The 20,177-nt window shown below is 36.5% G+C and overlaps 1 protein-coding gene across 2 annotated transcripts in view; it reads right to left on the bottom strand.

Annotated features, from left to right (window-relative positions):
- The window catches only part of LOC112058089 (uncharacterized), a 28,284-nt gene extending 15,566 nt beyond the window's left edge, over positions 1-12,718 (bottom strand). Inside the window, exons 1-3 of one of the 2 annotated variants that reach the window (XM_024098768.2) lie at positions 12,571-12,718; positions 8,214-8,279; positions 6,563-6,619 (exon numbers count right to left, since the gene is read on the bottom strand). In XM_024098768.2, coding sequence (XP_023954536.1) covers positions 6,563-6,619; positions 8,214-8,216 — 60 coding nt within the window. In that variant the 5' untranslated portion in view covers positions 8,217-8,279; positions 12,571-12,718. Of the gene's footprint in view, positions 1-2,400; positions 2,544-6,562; positions 6,620-8,213; positions 8,280-12,570 lie in introns of those variants that run through there. The other variant, XM_052886757.1, reaches the window with a different exon arrangement.
- Positions 12,719-20,177: the final 7,459 nt, after the last annotated feature.

The raw sequence follows: 20,177 nt of genomic DNA, 5'->3' as shown, positions 1-20,177 counted from the left end.
TCCTCCGAAATAATATTATAGGTATTATAACAATCACGTTCCATTTTCCTAAATCTTCGTCGAAGATAAGAGAATTGTATATAATCTATGTGGTTGCCATATGTTTTCCATTTTCCATGATATTTTCGTTTTTCATTGCTAACCTTAATAAGTGAACGGGTATACCAAGGAGGGTACTTGTATGAGTCTCTGACAACGCGTTGCGGTACATATTTATTAATAAGGTCATACAGAATTTCATAGAAATAGTTAACTCTGGATTCAACAGCACATAAAGTCGAGAAAGTTTTGTCCCAATCTATTGAATTTAAACATAGATTTATGTTATCAAAGTCAGATTTATAGAACATTTTTTTAATAAAAGTGTTACTTTTTAGTGTCTCTTTTTTGTTTAAAGATATTTCTATGTCAAGGGATTTATGATGACTATCTTCAGACACGAGTGGATGCAAACATGAGGTCACGGTGCAAGTCTCGTTGCAAAAAACCAAGTCTAACAATCTGTTATTAATGTTAAGCTCGGAACTAAATTGGGATAGAAGTGAGAGATTCATAAAATCACTAGTTAGCGATGTAAAAAGTTCATTAGTTGGCTTAATGTTCATACTATTTGTATTATCATCATAGTACCATTCTGCGTGAGTGACATTGAAGTCTCCTATTATTAAAAACACATCGTTGGTATGAGCGTGAATAATATCACAAGATCTATCGTAAAAAGAAGTGAGTAAATGCTGATGATGGTTACCGTGAGGTATATAAGTGCATCCTATGTGCAGCTCACGCGCGCGCAGCGGCACGCTCACCCATACCTCGTCTGCGGGCGGCGGCGCGCGCCAGCCCGATTGCTCACTGGGCTGTAGCGAGCGGCGTACGGCGACTATAACTCCCCCCCCGCGAGCACTGCCGCTCGCGAGTGGATCGCGATCGCATCTAAATACTTCAAATCTATTATCGAAAAATTCTGAACTATAAAAACTATCATTCAGCCAGGATTCCGTGATGCAGATTATATCGTAGTCACAATTTAAAATATTACTTAGGAAGTCATGAGATTTGGTTCGTAAGCCCCTTACGTTTTGATAATAAATAGATAAAGGCTTAACTGTATCCATTTCTTACGATTACAACAAAATGAAAAGCGTGAATACACTTTATTGACAAGGCACTAATGCGCCATGTTTTATATTTTTTAAAAAAGAGGTAATAAGTTGCAACTGTTGCGTTACTTTGACTTATTAGATATTTTTGATAAGTTATAAGACAATTATTAATAAAGCTAAAATAATTGCGAAATATTAAGCAAATACATATTAGAACACAATATATTAGGTATATAATGAGCAGATACCTTATAATACCTATGCAATATGCTATTTTAACATATAACGAATTGTTATATTTTAGAAATGTCAATATTAGACCTCGATGTTGTGTGACATATAACACTAATATTATACTGTTAACATTAGTATAGAGATTTTGATACATAGAATAATCAAATAAGGAATGGTTGTACGCGCGTCACTTTATTTTAATTAGATCACTTTCGGAAGATATTAAAATTGCTTTAGACGCGTCACTCTTTCGAAGGAATATCTTGCAGTCACTAAGCCATATGTATTTATATCCCAATTCACGACCGGCCTTACGAGCACGTCCATATAACATTTTATTGTGTGGTGCAAGGTGGTCGTTTATAAAAATTGGTTTGGCTGCGCCGTCGATACCCACATCAGCTGTTGTAAGACCTCGGCGCGCGCGAACTGCAGCTATCATAGCATTCTTACGATTATGCTGTGTAAATTTAACAATAATATTTTGTGGTTGAGCGTCTTCATTACGAGTGCTATCGCCTGGTCTTCCTTCACGGGGATATCGCCTGACCCGATGGATGCAGTCAACATCCGAAGATGAGGGTGTAAACCCAACCTTGGTAGCCAATAAATTAAAAATGCTGAGAAGATTTTCACCTTTCTTAAAAGGAATTCCCGTGATTTCTATGTTGTTTCGACGGTCTTGTTGTTCTTTGTGTAGTAATTTTTCAGTTAACAACTTATTATTCTTTTCCAAGTCAATAAAATCTTTTTCTATCAGCTGAATTTTTTCTTTAATAGTGTTGTTTTCTGTTTTAACCTCTGTTAAATTTACTTTTAATTCCGCGATCTCATTTCTCATCGTCGATATGTCTTCGCGCACCAATGTGAGATGACGATCAAGAAGGGTAGTTATTTCTTTACGAAAAATGTTTAATTCCGTGAGCATATCACAACAATCTCTTTGTTTTCTTTTTCTAAGAGTAACGAGGGACCCTTCGACATCGTTTATTTTAGAAAGATCAGGTTGTGAGTGTGACATGGTATTTATTATAATAAATAAAGTACTGTTATAGATAAGTACCTCTGTTTTTTATTCTCCAATTGTAAAATCTTCAATAAATATCCAAAATACACAATCACTAGCACTTCACACGTGTTTTTCATATAAATATCATGAAAAGTTAAAATTTAAATGCACAAACAATATTACGTCTACGCACACGTCCGATGCGGCTCAATGCCTCGAGTGAATGGTGTTATTACAATGTGTAATGTTAACAATGAACGTAAGTAACCTGCAGTTTAGGTGACGAAATAATTTTTGTCATTCAGCCTGAAATAGGGATGATGACAGTTTTTTAAATTGTATATACATTAAGAGTATCTATGCTAATAGTAAAGCATTTTTGCAAAAGGAACAGGGTATCTGCGATTATTACTTTCGGAGCTACAGGGATTTAAAGGGTCAGATTTGCGGCGCTGCCGCGGATCCCTGAAAAACGCCCCATACAAAATGGCACGAACTAATGACGTCGTAGGTAATGTAATGATCGTTAGATTTGTATGTGCGTTCAAACAAAATTACTAATATCTTTGTTATTTGTGCGTTTATAGTTCATTTATTAAAAAATGTCACATTTAATGTAAGGAAGCTAAACCTGTATGAATTTTCATCTAATTACGATAAAAGATTTTAAACAAATTTTGAAATTTTATAATCTCATTTATTTTGCAAATATCCAGACCATCTTTGCTTTTTATGTATAAATTAGTTAACATTGACCTTATTTACCCGAATGTATCATAAAAATCAATATATTCAAACATAGTCATCATCCCCATTAACTGAAGAAATCTATTTACATTGTATAATTATTATTTTTATTTGTATATCTCGTAGCTTTTACCCGATATAAAAAAAATTTGCTCTTCGTTAGTCGAAAACAATCGATTTGAATTCTTTTTGTACAAACTGCACCGGATAAACTCTTTGTCCCGATCCCGAATTATCTCGATTTTAAAGTGACATCATTATATTTTTCACATAAAATAACAGAACCCTGTATTGACTAAGTGCGTAAGGCTGCGTAAAAATATAACTGATCCGCCAATTTCTTTTTCTTTGGTGGAAATACAATCTCTTAAATTTAGAAATTAGAATCATATATATTTGCATATATACCAGAGATTTTTTTTTAATTCTCTGCGTGTGTGAAGTCCTCATTGGACAGCGTGGTGGACTATTGACCTAGCCCCTCTCATTCTGAGAGGAGACTCGGAGCACAACTGTGAGCCGACTAAGGGTTGATGATGATGCAATAAAAGTTGATTTAAACGCTTCAAAAGTTCAACATGAAATAAAGAGAATTTCACTTTGATTATAACCATACCATGCATCAACAGGGCAGTCCATTTATTTCCGCAGCAATCGTAAGGTATGGCACATTGTTACGAGATCGGAAGTAGGATAGAGTCTACACTCCATATCTGCGCAGCACTAGATCATGTCAATTTCTCGGTGAAAGTACCGCGAACTGTACAATAGATTTACATACATATAGCATTGATATAGGTATACGCCTATGATATAATAAAATCCAAGATAAGAAAAGTAATAAATAATAATCAACGGGTCAAGTAGATGGTAAACCTAAAGCTACTGTTACACATGCTCATTTCAAGCACGAAAGCATGCTACTATTGAGCAGTTGCGATTGTTGCAATGCGTTCGCTGTGGCGTTTCAGTTTACGTCTTATTTTATTACAAGACACTTAGCATGTGTATCGCAACATTGCTAATAATGAGTATGCTTATTTGGAGCTTGCTCAAGAATCAACAATCGTGGGATTTATGAGCATGCAACTTGCTATGCGGGTGGAAGGGGTGCGTCTGAACAGGTTTGCTTATTGAGTATGCCAGTCAATCAGCATTGCTATTCTGTATTCTCTTCACCTTCATCTCTCTGTCTATTACGATACTATAGACAGAGAGCGATATATAAAAATTAGCATGTGTAATTGGAATGTTTGCTTTGAACATGCTTATTAAGGAGCATGCTTAAAAAATAGGATGCTTATTGCTAGCAAAATATGTAAACTGATGAGAAGCATGCTCATATGGAGCGTACTTAATAGCACGTTTTAGCATGTGTAACAGTACCTTTTTGCCTAGCATGCGACCAAACGACGTACGAATATATCGTGACTAGAAGATTGTAAATCATTGCGTTGTGACGAATGGGACTGGGTCTACTCTGCCATGCCATGATGAAAGCCACATTGAAATAAATATGTAAATAAATAAATAAAAAACAACACGTCCTACAAAGTGTAGGTAATCATAAATCTTCAGAACAGGGATGTGATTCCGCTATTTTACAGTCGTCGGCGATCTATTCTCCTTTAGCACGTCATATCATCGTCATATTATAGGATGCCATTTTTTTATATACTGGCAGAAATATGCGGTAGTACATGCCTTGACGTGAACGTATATGTAATAAATTACAAAGGAAAGTATTATGTAAAACATAAAATAAGTCGTTAAAGACGTTTCTATTCGAATTTTTCCTAATGACCTATGTGTGTCTTTTGGACAAATTGGACAGAATAATAATTATATTTACTTATTCAAAGGCTTTTTAAATACTATTAATTACATCTTTTTCGCTCTAACAAAGCCTAAGCCAATATTTACACCGCGTTCTGCTGTGTATCTTTATTGTTTGAACATTATTATATCAGCGGTGCACAGGGCAATCTGTTATAACTGTCAGCGCATTTATCAAGAGTTGTTATTATTTTGAACTACTAATTAGAGGCTGTCTTTGTCAATGTGTTATTAATATAACAATACTACAAGTTACACTCTATATTTTATACCTCCATGTACGGTGTAAGGTAATTAGTGGTTTTAATGAAGCCATTTTTATGAAGAAGAATAATTAGATTTGTTTTTTTTATTTACAGTAGGTACCACATTGATCAATATTCTTAGGTAATAGTCAAAGTAGTACATAATGTTTTTTTTTTCTAATTTCCTACACGTATTTTGTCAAAGACCGGTAAGCATTATTATTGTATTTATAAATCGTCATTTTATCTTCTTTTAAGGTTCCGGAATGAAAAAGAACTGATACCTTATCAATAATGCAGTAAAAACTACTGTTTTTATGTTGCACTATGGCTAAGCTTATTGTATTTTGTAGAATAATGAAAAAAAATAACAAAACAACCTAACTGTTGGACCAACGACGTAGTAGAAGTTATAATAATTGGCTCAAACTGTCGCATTAATTATAATAATTGATGTAAATAATTGCACCGCTTTCCTTATTGACACAAAAACTGCAGCAGCTTGGTCGATCGACAACAGTGGTTTCTATTAATAGCATGGATAATTGAGTATTTGACATTTTTTTTTAAATTTCTTTATATTTAAAGTATGCTATTACTACTACTTATGGCGACCCCGCACTAGTAAGCGCAGTGTTGGCCGACCCCCCACCAGGTGGACTGACGACATCAAGCGAGTCGCAGGGATTCGCTGGATGCAGGCGGCTCAGTATCGTGATGTTTGGAAGTCCCTACAAAAGGCCTGTGTCCTGCAGTGGACGTCCATCGGCTGATATGATGATGATGATGATGATGATGATTACTACTACTATGGGTAGAGCAGTATTGTAGAAGTACCAGTGTATTTGCGCTTACTACTTTACAGGGATGTCTTTGCGGCGTTGTCGTGGATTGCTGAAAAACGCCTATCCTATCCTGCTATCCTACTAATATTGTAACCGCGATAGTTTGTATGGATGTTTGTTACTCTTTAACGCCGCAACTACTAGACCGATTGAGCTGAAATTTAAAACCAAAATAGGTAATGATTTGATTAACACATAGATTACTTTTTATCTAGGAAAAATCCATGGTTCCCGAGGGATTTGTGAAAAACTTAATTACACGCGGACGAGGTCGTGGGCGTCCGCTAGTACTAAATTGGATCGTGCCGCGATTAGAACTGAACTTTGGATATAGTGGTATGTGGTAAGATAATATTTGGATATATTATAAACTTAGGGTTCTAAGTTTTAAGTGTGTATCATATGTATGCTTATCTAACCTTAAATTATCTATATAAAACAATTATACCTAAATATAAAAATCATACTTACCTAAATAAAAATCAATTGCCATCAATTGATATCTACATATTTGTTTAAATTAACAATATAACAGCAACTTACCGCTTCGTTCTCCGAGTTTGCAGTTCCCCATAAGCACGTCAGAAACAACAGAACCCACTGAAAAGACAAAAAAAATTAAAAAAAGATATTATTATCAATGTTTAATAAAATATCCTAATAAAAGAGCAAAGTCATCATCATCATCATATCAGCCGATGGACGTCCACTGCAGGACATAGGCCTTTTGTAGGGACTTCCAAACATCACGATACTGAGCCACCTGCATCCAGCGAATCCCTGCGACACGCTTGGTGTCGTCAGTCCACCTGGTGGGGGGTCGGCCAACACTGCGCTTACTAGTGCAGGGTCGCCATTCCAGCACTTTGGGACCCCAACGTCCATCGGCTCTTCGAACAGAGTAAAGTGACTTTACTTTATTCTTATACAGGATTTAATGTAAGGCATAAGAAGAAAAATATTACTGCTCGCAGGTGGCCTTTGACTTTGAATGTCTCCGTGGCGCAGTGGTATGCGCGGTGGTCCTGGGTTCGATCCCCGGCTGGGCCGATTGAGGTTTTCTTAATTGGTGCAGATCTGGCTGGTGGGAGGCTTCGGCCGTGGCTAGTTACCACCCTACCGACGTACCGCCAAGCGATTTAGCGTTCCGGTACGATGTCGTGTAGAAACCGAAAGGGGTGTGGACATTCATCCTCCTCCTAACAAGTTAGCCCGCTTCCACCTTAGATTACATCATCACTTACCATCAAGTGAGATTGTTGTCAAGGGCTAACTTGTAGAGGATAAAAAAAGGTAAGCGTTTGGCAGGCATCGCAGGCACTTTGCTTCATAAATGGTCGTTTATTTGCTTAAGTTTACTTCAAGGGACTCCCGAGTTTAATATTATTATTCGTCGTTATCAACCCATATACGGCTCACTACTGAGCTCGAGTCTCCTCTCAGAATCAGGGGGGCTAGGCCAATAGTACACCACGTTGGCCCAATGCGGATTGGCAGACTTCACGCAGAGAATTAAGAAAATTCTCTGATATGCAGGTTTCCAAGCGATGTATTCCTTCACCGTTTGAGACACGTGATATTTAATTTCTGAAAATGCACACAACTGAAAAGTTGGAGGTGCATGCCCCGGACCGGATTCGATCCCACACTCTCCGAATTCGGAGGCAGAGGTCATTGAGAGTTAAAGGGTAGGTTTTGACAGACAAACGGAACACCATAGTGGCAGTGACATCATCATTATCAGTCGATGGACGTCTACTGCTAGACATAGGCCTCTTGCATGGACTTCCAAACAAAACGGTCTCGAGCCACCAGCATCCAGTGGCTCCTTGCATCCTGCTTGATGTCTTCGGTTCACCTAGTAGGAGCTCGACCAACACTGCGCTTTCCCGTGCGGGGTTGCCATTCCAGCACCTTGGGACCCCAACTTCCATCGCCCGCTGACTGACTTTGAGCCTTCTAATAAGGCTCATAGTGACATAATCTATACAAATTATCAAATTGACGCCCGTAAATGCAAAAAGAAAGTGGGGGATGGGGTTGTTTTCTTTTCTTAAAATATGGGTATCAAATGAATATAGTTTCGTTTCTTCCTTTATATGTACAGAACCCGAAAAACTATTAAAACGGTTTGATTTTATCTAAAAACAAAAATTAATTAAATAATTGTTAATTTTACTAGACAATGGCTTACCATTTTTTAACGAAGGTCATTAAGAACTGAGTACCGTGGTTCTGACTGCTTTGCTTAAATTCTATACTGAAAAAGAAGAAAATACTGTTTAAATAATAATAATCACACATTCAGATTGATATATTAATTATTCTTATAGATACCGCAACGCACACATGAATGACGAATATTTTTAAGAATTTTCACTTCCATCTTGAACCGTAGGGGTTAGAGGTCCTTCATAATAAAAGCCACATCCGTTAATTAGTATACTTAAATGGATGTAGCTTACGTATAAGAAATTTCACAATTTAATGAAATTACGTAATTTTTTTATACTTATAAAAAATATTTATTTTTGATACACGAGTAAGTAACTATACAAGTTTACTAATAATAATACTACTTACTTGATTAACTACTTACCTAAATCATTAATATAAACTACATATTATAATAATTAAAATAACTAAATTTAAATTATATCTAAGCGTAGAATTCATCCATTAAAAGTTCATTGGTAAAGTGTCAAAATTCCTCAGTGCCTGAGACGAAAGTCTTCGAACAGTGCATGTTGTCAGTGATGACATACGGATCCGAGATTTGGTCGCTAACTATGAGCCTAATCTTGAATTTGACACCCAGATATATTCGTAAAAGATTTTTCTTTTCATCTCGAGTCTATAGCGTCTCACAGTCGTCGTGTTTTTTAAACTTCACCTATCTAAGAACACTCGGGTTATTAAGACAAATCTAACGATATCTTAATTACGTAAATTCGTTCAGTGGTTTGGAAGATACGCGATGTACGCGCGAAAAACGTAACCCTTAATGCAGTCGGGTAAAAGAGCTATTGAAGGAACCTACAACATAGTACCCACACCAATAAAAAATGTATAATCGCTCAATGCATTATAATCTTATCAATAAGTAAGTTATTAACAAAATAACTAATCCAGATCGTTATTATTTCAAAGATTTCATTTAAACCAATTAAATAATGAAAAAAAAATGTAAAATACTTATATTAAGAATTTTAACTAGTGGATATTTAAAATTTAATCAATAATGACACCCACTTACACGCGATTTAAAAACAGCTAAAACATTTATGTTCGCTTACTTTAATAATAAAGGTAAACAATACCTGCACTGGTTAAGTGGTTGATCGAATTCTGCAAGGTTCTAAGTTCACGCTCCTCTGATCTGTTGTCGTATTTTCTTAGAAAGCTCCCTCCTTTTTAGGAGGGAGCATATCCCCTCTCTTACAGGACAGAGGATATGGAGCTTAGAACCAGCTTAGTGTGTAAAGTCTGCCAATCCGCATTAGGCCAGCGTTGTGGACTAAGACCTAACCTGATAAGAGACCTCAGCTCAGCAGTGAGCCGAATATGGGTTGTTAATGATGTGATAATGATAATATGGAATGAACCGTAGTCTTGTATTCGAGTTCCGCTTCTTAACTGTGGAGCTATGCAACCAACAATTCCGCAAATCCATAGTCAATGAAACAATTTGAGTCAATCACTCAATTGATCTACAAACCTTAACACAGAACCAAAAACCGCGGAAAAGCGAGCTGACTGTGACTAACTGTTTCACGCGACATTGCACTTCCTCGCGCATCGCGTGCCGGGGACAACGTACCGAGCTACGCGGGAATTCATTATTGATTTCATAATACTGACTATAGGGTTAGTTGCCTCGACTGGTGACAGAAGGGCTGGCTCTTTTTTTGCGCAAAGGATCAGCCTGACTGTCTAGCGCGGAAATGCAACCAGTATCCTCCACCATTCCACGTGGGCATGATTTGTATAGTTATGACCTCCTTCGATTGCGAAGGGTGTAGACCTTAGGTCCGGGGCATGCACCTCCAACTTTTCAGTTATGTACACTTTAAGAAATTAAATATCACGTGTCTCAAACGGCTTAAAAAAAATCTGCATACCTGAGAATTTTCTTGTTCTCAATTATCTGCGTGTGTGAAGTCTGCCAATCCGCATTGATCCAGCGTCCACTTCTGTGGACTACTTGCCCTAGTCCCTTTCATTGTGAGAGGAGACTTGAGCTCAGCAGTGAGCCGAATGGGTTGATAATGATGAACGAATTAACTGGACTGGATTTGCAAAATTATTTCACCAAAAAAGCAACATTATCAAAGAGTAACATAGGCCAACGCCATATTCGATCTCCATATTCCCATGGGAAAGGGAATTACGCGGGTGAAACTGCAAACTTGCAAAGTTCAGCTTGTTATTTTTATGTATTGGTGACGATACTCTAGAGTCTTTGTTAAAATCTATTCTCGAGAGGACATTCAAATCCTCGTCCAAAAATTTATTGAATTTTATTTATTCGACATTTGATATTCACCCTGTAACTGGGTAATAGATAGTCTAGACTAATATGATCCTGAATACAACGCAACTGAAGCGGGAGTTAAAGTACTGGTGGTGCCATCTATTATGATGTTTATTAAACTCGCACTAGATTTTACTCCCTCAGTACAGCCATGGGAGCTCCGAGATACGTCAGAAATGACGTCATCCATCGTGACAAAAGACGCCCACCGTGGAGGAGTTCGTCGGTTCGGTTTAGCGTGCCGAATGTACGTGCGCGAATCTCAGACCAATTATTGAAGGACCAGTATCGCACCCATATTCACAAACGAAAGTTTCTGTCATTTTCTGAGAAAAACGAGCTTACATTTGGTATAAATCTTTTACCTAGAAGCTTTTAAGCTAGAAGTTTTTGCCCGTTTTTTACACCATTCAATTACACTAAAAGGTATTTTTACGGAGCTGTTTAACCGACAAACACGATTACATCTATGAAACATCGATACTATAGGGACAGTTTTTATAATCGCATTAGATCGTTGATCATATACTTTGACAGAAAATTAACGTTTAGCGAGGCAGGTCCTATACAATAATTGGTCTGAGGCGCGAATACACACCTGCACGACATCGCACCACGCTGCGACAGACCACCGAAAGGGCGTCCCCTACTTCGGGAGCTCCTCCAAGTGGCCGAGCCTTCAGGTACTTACGGCCTACAGGCACTCACGGCCTACAGGCACTCACGGCCTACAGGCACTCACGGCCTACAGGCACTTACGGCCTACAGTCGCTTACGGCAACTTGTATGGCGATGAAAGCGACGACGCGACGCAACCATATGACGCCGCCCTGATAGCGAATAATCGAGTCCGCGCGGGGCCATTTTTGACCACAAAGACCCAAAGGCCTCTACCCCAAAAGGGATTGAAAGAGCTTACCGGGGAGCAAGATCCCCCGCGACGTACCCGTAAGGAGGCAAAGCCTCGAGGCTCGTACCCAAGACTCGTGAAGACCACCATCAACCCTCAGTTTCGAGGTAAAAAAATCACATGGAACACGTATACGACACTTTTCTAAGCCAATAAGTCCAGAGGCGATGACACTACGCCCTTCGTTAAATTTAGTAATACTTTAATAGGTACTTTATTTTGTTTTATTAGTTTAATCATTTATTTAAAGCTAGGTTTTATTACAAGAACTAAGAATAGTCATTTTTGGTTAGGATTATTATTATTTTCAATTTGGAAAGCAATAGTTTATCTATGATATCGTTAAGTATTATTACATTAAGTCTAAGTACATAGATTGTTAATAATATATGTATGCCTTAAATTAAAATAGGTTTTCACAAATGGATCCACTATTCCCTTATAAGGGAATAGCAGACGCCCGATGTAAACTTTCAACCCCTATTTCACCCCCTTCTATTTATGATATAATATATCAAATAATCCACTAATATACAAAAATATAACTTAAAACATAAAAGCTTTATATTGAAAAAAAAAACAGTTTTTTAACTTTTCAAGATTTTTCAAAATTCTACCCCTTGGGTATCTTGAAAATCTTGAAGTACATTATGTTTTGTATTTTTCGGATAGTACAGATACCAAATTTATTAACTAAATAATGAAGGACTTTCCATTAAAATTTTCAACCCCTATTGATTTTATTTTCGCGACAAAAATTATCCTATAAACTTTTTCGTATTATGGTCTAAAATCGTGCCTTGTTTTTTGTTTGTTTGATTTCATTCAGTAGTTTTAGCGTGAATCCTGGTCCAGAAAATGAAGGACATTGTTCATTTTGATGGACATGGAAATATTTTCACAAATGAATCCACTATTATTCTGCTTAGGTATTTGGTTCATATACCTATATGTATTATATGAAAATAAAATTAAAAATGAAAATTTTTGCAATTCTACGTAAACGTATTTTAAAAAAGAATAATTTATATATAAATTAATTTATTTTATATACTCACTAACTTATTTTATTTTACTTTATAGTGTTTGAAAAATAGCAATACTCACAAAAATCACAAAGAACTATAATATATTTTCACCACTTCAAAAGTTTTCGTAGTCGAATGGCGTATTGTCTTTCGCCAAATAAACAAATCGTGCGACCTTTCTATAACGAGTCTCCGCGCGAACTAAGTGTAGCGTTTCAGCTCCGTTCCCTACTAATACTTATCTATAGAGAGAGCTTTTAGCAACTGTATACCTTAGAACCTTTATTTGGGATCCGTAAAATAATCTTACAACCTCAGATATATATCATCACTTGTTAGATGCTAGACCATGTTAAACCATATTACTTGTAAATGATCGCAAAAACGTACCATCACTGGCTATATTTTGAATTGTGAACCGAATTTATGTAATTTATTTATTATATTTATTTATGCAGTGCAAAATAATATTAGCGTTTCTGAAAGAATTGATCATTGATCAATATCTAATATATATATTTAATAGCAAACGCCACGCTGTTTTTCTGCGTAGTTACTATTCATCATCATCATTAGGTGCCTTCTTCCAGCTGAAGTTTGGCGGTCATGTGTAGAAAACTCTTCCGGTCGTCACAATAAAGTGATGATGCTATCTAAGGTGGAAGCGGGCTAACTTGATAGGAGGAGGATGTTTTAAAATCCACACCCTTTTCGGTTTCTACGCGACATCGTACCGGAACGCTAAATCGCTTGGCGGTACGTCTTTGTCGTTAGGGTGATAACTAGCCACGGCCGTAGCGTCCCACCAGCCAGACCTGGACCAATTAAGAAACCTCAATCGGCCCAGCCGGGGATCAAACCCAAGACCTCCGTCTTGTAAATCCACCGCGCATACCACTGCGCTACAGAGGCCGTTAAAATGATGTAGCCTACGACACACACAAATAAAGTGGTTTTCTATTGATAAAGAAATTTTTAAATAGGTTCAGTAGATTCACAGAGATTATCCCCTACAGCCTCAAAGTTTACCTCTTTATAATATTAGTAAAGATTTTTCTTTTTGAGTAATTTAATCGATTTTAAATCGACTAAGATAACCGTATGACCTGATATGACCGATGTATGAAATTATAAACATACAGAACACTGGTTAATAAAATGCAGTTCGCACCGTATCAGTTTCTTAATGAAAGGGATTTTCTCGGATACGTGTTAAGGCTCTGGAAACATTGTGACACTTTTGCATTTGCATGGAGAAATCTGCAAACTAGCTCGGCCGTTCGGTGTTACATACTTAGTAATTATTTATATATTAGACAACACGAGCAGAGAACGGGGAGTGTTGTAATTCGATCGTCAAGTAATTCCTTAACCCTACATCCTGTAGTCACAAGTTCAGGACTCTGCTCGGAGTTCTTCTCTCAACCACGCGATGTCCCCGGCACCGGCACGGTGAAGCCATGGAATGCTAAGATATTCGTCTCTCCCCTAGTATATAGTAATAATTGGCAGACCAAACGGATGTCCTACCTGATGGTAAGTGGAAACTCATTTTCTTTAAACAGAGAAATGCAGGCTTCACATCTTACAAATCTTGTTAAGCCTCATGTACCCGTAACGTCATGTACCACACAAAATGTGTAATATATAATAAAACACCACTATAAATTTAAGAAAAAGAAAATATTAATGAGTATTGACATCATTAAAATATTTCTTAATAAGTTAACTATAAAATAAATGAACTTATTCACCGAAAAAGAATAAATACGCCTCTCTACTAGTTAAACACACTCACATGGTTCCATTGTAATAATTATGGACATTTTATTTAAATGACAGAAGTGTATAATGTTTTATTATAACACAAAAGGTACAACGAAACTAATTAAATATGTATACGTTAAAATAAATTTACTAAATCTATAAAATTAAAATTACTTAAAAATACTTATCAAAATTTGCCGCCCTTCATAGGGTGCCCATCTCACAGGCAGCATTACCACATTGAATTGCGATTGAAATTCCTTGCGCAGAACGCTGACTCCTCGAGGGTCGCCTGTTGCCTCACTTAGTCGTTTGCTGATTTCCTTGTGGAGAGGTCTGTCTCGACTCCAAACGGGACGAATTATTGACATGTATTTTGTATATATGGAGTCGTAATAGCCCAGTGGATATGACTTCTGTCTCCGATTCCGGAGGGTGTGTGTTACTACTACTTTTCAGTTGTGTGCATTTTAAGAAATTAAATATCACGTGTCTCAATCGGTGAAGGAAAACATCGTGAGGAAACCTGCATACCAGAGAATTTCTTAATTCTCTGCGTGTGTGAAGTCTGCCAATCCGCATTGGGCCAGCGTGGTAGACTATTGGCCTAACCCCTCTCATTCTGAGAGGAGACCTCATCAGAGACATTCGAGCTCAGCAGTGAGCCGTATATGGGTTGATAACGACGATTTTGTATATACTGGAAAAGTAACTCTATCACTGTATAGTGAGTTTGGCTGTCTGTCAGACAGTCACTAGTGACGCTACCACCGATCCGCAAGCCAGGTTCTAACAAAAAGAGCCAAGACACCAAATAGGACCCTACCCAGGACTCGAATCTAGGACCTTGATTTAACGCCAGTGGGATACTACTGGATCAACGAAGCTGTTAAAATCATACCTTTTATAATTGTCAGTCAATTTATAGAACAAAAAATGCAACAATTAAATTTTTTATTGCTACATTAGCTACATTAGCCTATTGCTACACAAGATAGCAGATGGTATAAGAGCAAAAATAGCCAGATAGGACCTTGATTTGATTTATCCAAAGCCTGAACATACTACCAATGCACACAAACCGGAGTTCGGAACCTCTAAAAATACTGCTTCAAGCGCGTTGAAGTCTTTTATATGGTAGTTAAATATTAATAAATCATTAGATTTATCATTACCAATTAAGCTAGTAAATTAATTATTTAATAACATAATATTGCTCAAAACAATCAAATTCCACGCAATTTGCTGGCGTCCGCTAGTCCGTCAAATATTTTGATTGATCGATAAACTAATAATTATGTTTTTATTTTATAATTTTAGGTGCCATACTAAACCAGTTTGGATAAAATTAATTAGAAAATTTCTATATCCGTCTATGGTCTAGGTATACATAATTTCTCTTGAATGCAATTTCTAGCATAGATTAGCTACTGACAAGTCCTGCCCTAGTAACATTAAAATATATATCTAATACAAGTAGACGCCCCGCGGTTTCTCCCGCGTAGTTCCCGTTCCCGTGGATAAAATATAGCTGACAAACAACTTGGCTTTCTATCGGTAAAATAATGTTCCAAATTCGGTTAATAGCAGACAACATTACCTATTTCTAATAATAAGTTAAAACAAAGAAAAATAGCGAGAGAGGCTATTTATATTTTATCTATTTTCATTTAAAAGAAAACAAGTTGTAATAAAGAAAATAATATTAACTTCTTTTTAACCGGCTTCAAAAAAGGAGGAGGTTTCCTAATATTATAAAGTTGAAGAGTTGTTAAGTTGTTGTAAGAAAAATTTTGTTTGATTGATTGAACGCGCTAATCTCGGGAACTACTGGTCCTAGTTGAAAAAATATTTCAGTGTAAGTTTATCGAAGAAGGCTATATATTATCCCCGTATTCCTACGGGAACGGGAACCACGCGGGTGAAACCGCGCGGCATCAGCTAGTTCGACCTATATATTTTACATGCATTTGTTAGAGTTAGCATCACGATCTTGGATCATCTCTACGATGGATAAAATCTATATCTTATATAGGTTCTATTTCTGTATATGTGTGTGTATATGAGTGTGTCATACTGAAAATGAAGAGCAACTGAATACCAATTTTGGCAATTTAGCATTACCGATAATACTATACTGTCGTATTTGCTTTTAAGAAAAACACTATCCTTCGAAAATTAGGCAACCTACTCGTATATTAAAAGGATATAGTACCTACATTCTTTAGCTACCAACATTTGAAATATCTCGAGTAAATTAAGTTTTTTATTTAAATTGCATACGCACAGGCACAAAAAGTTATTCAACTTACTTAGTTAAAACCAAAGGAAATGATTTTGTACCTATATGCATTTCCTTTACCATTCGAGCTTATGGCTTTGCCTTTGATAAATATTGAATTGCAATGCTGAAGAGCATATAGTGTAGGTTCAGTTTGTAGTGAAATTACATATTTGTAGGCATACAATTAAAAAAAAATTAATTGTATGTCTGACAAATTGATCCATGCGTCAGGTGACCCAAGAGCTGGTGCTTATTTGGCCCAAAGGATAAGTCTTGTCATCCAGAGAGGTAACAGCGCCAGCGTATCGGGTACCTTGCCTATGGGTGAACAATTAGATGGTGTGTATTCGTTATAATTATTTAATTTATTCAAATTCAGATTTTACTATTATTTTTAACCTTTGTAAAAGTAATTATAAATAAATAATTTGTAGGCACTTTTGCTATCATTATATTAAACTTACGGCCTGCGCTTCCATTCGTCTGTCAACCTCAGTTATTCATTTTATTTCTCTCATTTAAATATTCACCTTTTTTAACTTTTAACGATGTTATAAAAACAAAACTACTAAGACTATTAAAAAAATATTAAAAACATCAATCTTCCCGCTGCGGGACATTTGAGTGCCCAAGCAACCGGTGGTCAGGGCTCCAGAACCTCCTCACAATATGCGCCGTCTCAAGAATTATTGCCTTCTGTATAATATAAGTATAACACGTACCGCCAAGCGATTGAGCGTTCCGGTACGATGTCGTGTAGAAACCGAAAGAAGTGTGGATTTTTATCCTCCTCCTAACAAGTTAGTCCGCTTACATCTTACATTGCATCATCACTCAACATCAGGTGAGATTGTAGTCTTGGGCTATATATTTATTTATTAGTAAGTTTTATACTATGTCATGTAATACCGGCATCCCATCATCATCATCATCATGGCGGCTATCCCAAACGAGTTGTATCTAGACTTTTTTAGAGTAGACTCTAGATTCTAGAGTCTACTCTAAAAAAGCAATAGAATTATTGTTTAACAAATTACGTACTTATTTGTGTAACCAAATCGTTTTTGCTCTAATAAGTTTGCATACCAAATAATTCTTATGAGAGTCGTATAACAGTTTTGATCTAATGTCCATGTATTATTAAGTAATTTCCGGTATTTATTATGTCGTATGAAGAAAGTAATTCATCAAATTGGCGCCCGATATTATTTATAATATTAATAAGCAAATTTCCCACAGCCAGAGCAATAAATCTTGTGTCGTAGTTGATGTGGGCGAGATGTCCAACGTGTGAATTGGCTTTTTAATTGAAAATACGAGTACCTCATAGCCGTGATAGCCCAGTGGTTACGACTTTTGCCTTCCATACAGAGGGCGTAGGTTCGAATCCGGCCTGGGGATGCACCTCCATCTTTTCAGAGTGCATTTTAAGATTAAATATCTCAAAAGCGACCCCACACCGGAAAGCGCCCGACCAGCAGTGGACGTCCGAAGGCTGTTCAATGATGAAATGGTGAAAATATATCAAACGGTGTACGACAACCACCATGAGGAAACCTGCACTGAGCAAGCATTTTCTGAATTCTCTACGTGTGTGAAGTCTGCCAATCAGCATTGGGTCATCAACGTGGTGGACTATTATTATTAGCCTAACCCATTCTGAGAGGAGACTCGTGGTAGTCAATGATTGATTGGATGATGATGATTACCTATCTGATATACCATGATATGATATATATGCCATATTTTAACCACTAGGTTACCTACCTATACTCGTTATAGTTAGTTATTAAAGTATACTTATATAGTACCTACTAAAAATAGTACTAGGTAAGTGGAAAATGGAAAACCAAGAAGGAGGCCTCCCCCTCCTTGTTTTTCCATTTTCCACTTACCACCAAGGCCATCTTCTTGATCCGTTGATTTATTACTATTAAAAAATGCGGGTCATTTGACGTTAAGTGATTACCGCGGCGCATGTACCACGGGTACCAGGGGTCATTTGACGTATTCATTATCAGAGGTACAGAAATTCGTTCGTAGCCTTCCCAGCTTTTGAGGGATTTGTTTATGCACCCTGTAAATACCTTAAAATCATAAAAACTGCTTGATATTTTTTATGTATGAACCCATAAACTTTGTCATTCTCAACAAGGTCTCGAATCCTGGACCTAAAACTCCGCATTACAAACTTACAATGGATTACAGTTATATCAACTATCACTGTTTATTCAAAATATTCTCAATTATATGCAAAACCGTCAATACACTGACATCAATCTAAAATCTAAAGCTTGGACTTGTTACGCAAATGCGTGTGACGTAATATAACAACATGTGTGCATATGCTGCCTGCACATCACTCGCGATAATATATAATGCTATCAACAACCTATCAATTATTAGTGAATTTTTATGAACTTTCGTTGTAGATTTTAGCAATGGCGTGTCTAAGATTGTTTCCCAGGATGGTAGTAGGTATCATAACCACTTTAATGTCAAGGACCGTCCAGGGTTTAAAAGTAAACTGTTCCACAAAATACAGTAAACTGCTTGCGAAATCCAAAAATCTTATCCATTTAATTTCACAAAATTAATAACTTCGAATACACAACATAGAAATATAAAAGCACATTTTTTTTTAGAAAAATTTAGAAAATTCAATACAACTTATAGAAATATTCATCCTATATACGCCCTTGGATTTTAGCATCAGACGTAAATTATTTACTACCTAAGTAGTCTTAGGGTTCCCAACCGTCCGGCATCCGACTGGTCTGTTGGGTGTTAGAAGGACTTTTTGGTGTCAGGTCGCTATTTTCTGACCGAACACAATTTGTCCGGTTAACAAAAATGGGGATGATGACTAGGTTTGAATATATTGATTTTTATGATACATTCGGGTAAATAGGGTCAATGTTAACTAATTTATACTTAAAAAGCAAAGATTGTCTGGATATGTGCAAAATAAATGAGATTATAAAATTTCAAATTTTTTTTATCGTAATTAGATGAAAATTCATACAGTTTTAGCTTTCTTACATTAAATGTGACATTTTTTAATATATGAACTATAAAGATAAACGCACAAATAACAAAGATATTAGTAATTTTGTTTGAACGCGCATACAAATCTAACGATCATTACATTGCCTATGACGTCATATTTTCGAGCCATTTTGTATGGGGCGTTTTTCAGGGATCCGCGGCAGCGCCACAAATCCGACCCTTTAAATCCCTGCTGCTCCGAAAGTAATGATCGCAGATACCCTGTTTCTTTTACAAAATTGCTTTACTATTAGTATACTCTTAATTTATATACAATTTAAAAAACTGTCATCATCCCTATTGTGAACACGATGTTGCGATGGCGGCGTATACTTAATCATGAAAAATATTTGGGAGGACGAAAGTAATGGGTAGTCTGAAAGTCGAAATGGTGATGTTCAACTGTAATTTAAACTTAAATTCAGAGTTTGAAGAAGACCTAGTTGAAGACCAAAAAGCACGTCATTGCCTATCCTACCCTAATAGCCTTTACGACTTATTGGAAGGAACTGGAGAAGATATCATATTATATTAAGGATGTCAAATATTCTATTATACCAAAACGCTTATATTTTCACAATATTATC

This window comes from Bicyclus anynana, chromosome 18, assembly GCF_947172395.1.
Source record: "Bicyclus anynana chromosome 18, ilBicAnyn1.1, whole genome shotgun sequence".
NCBI lineage: Eukaryota > Metazoa > Arthropoda > Insecta > Lepidoptera > Nymphalidae > Bicyclus > Bicyclus anynana.
The sequence above is the reverse complement of the archived record's forward strand: the minus strand, read 5'-3'. Positions and strand labels throughout refer to the sequence as shown.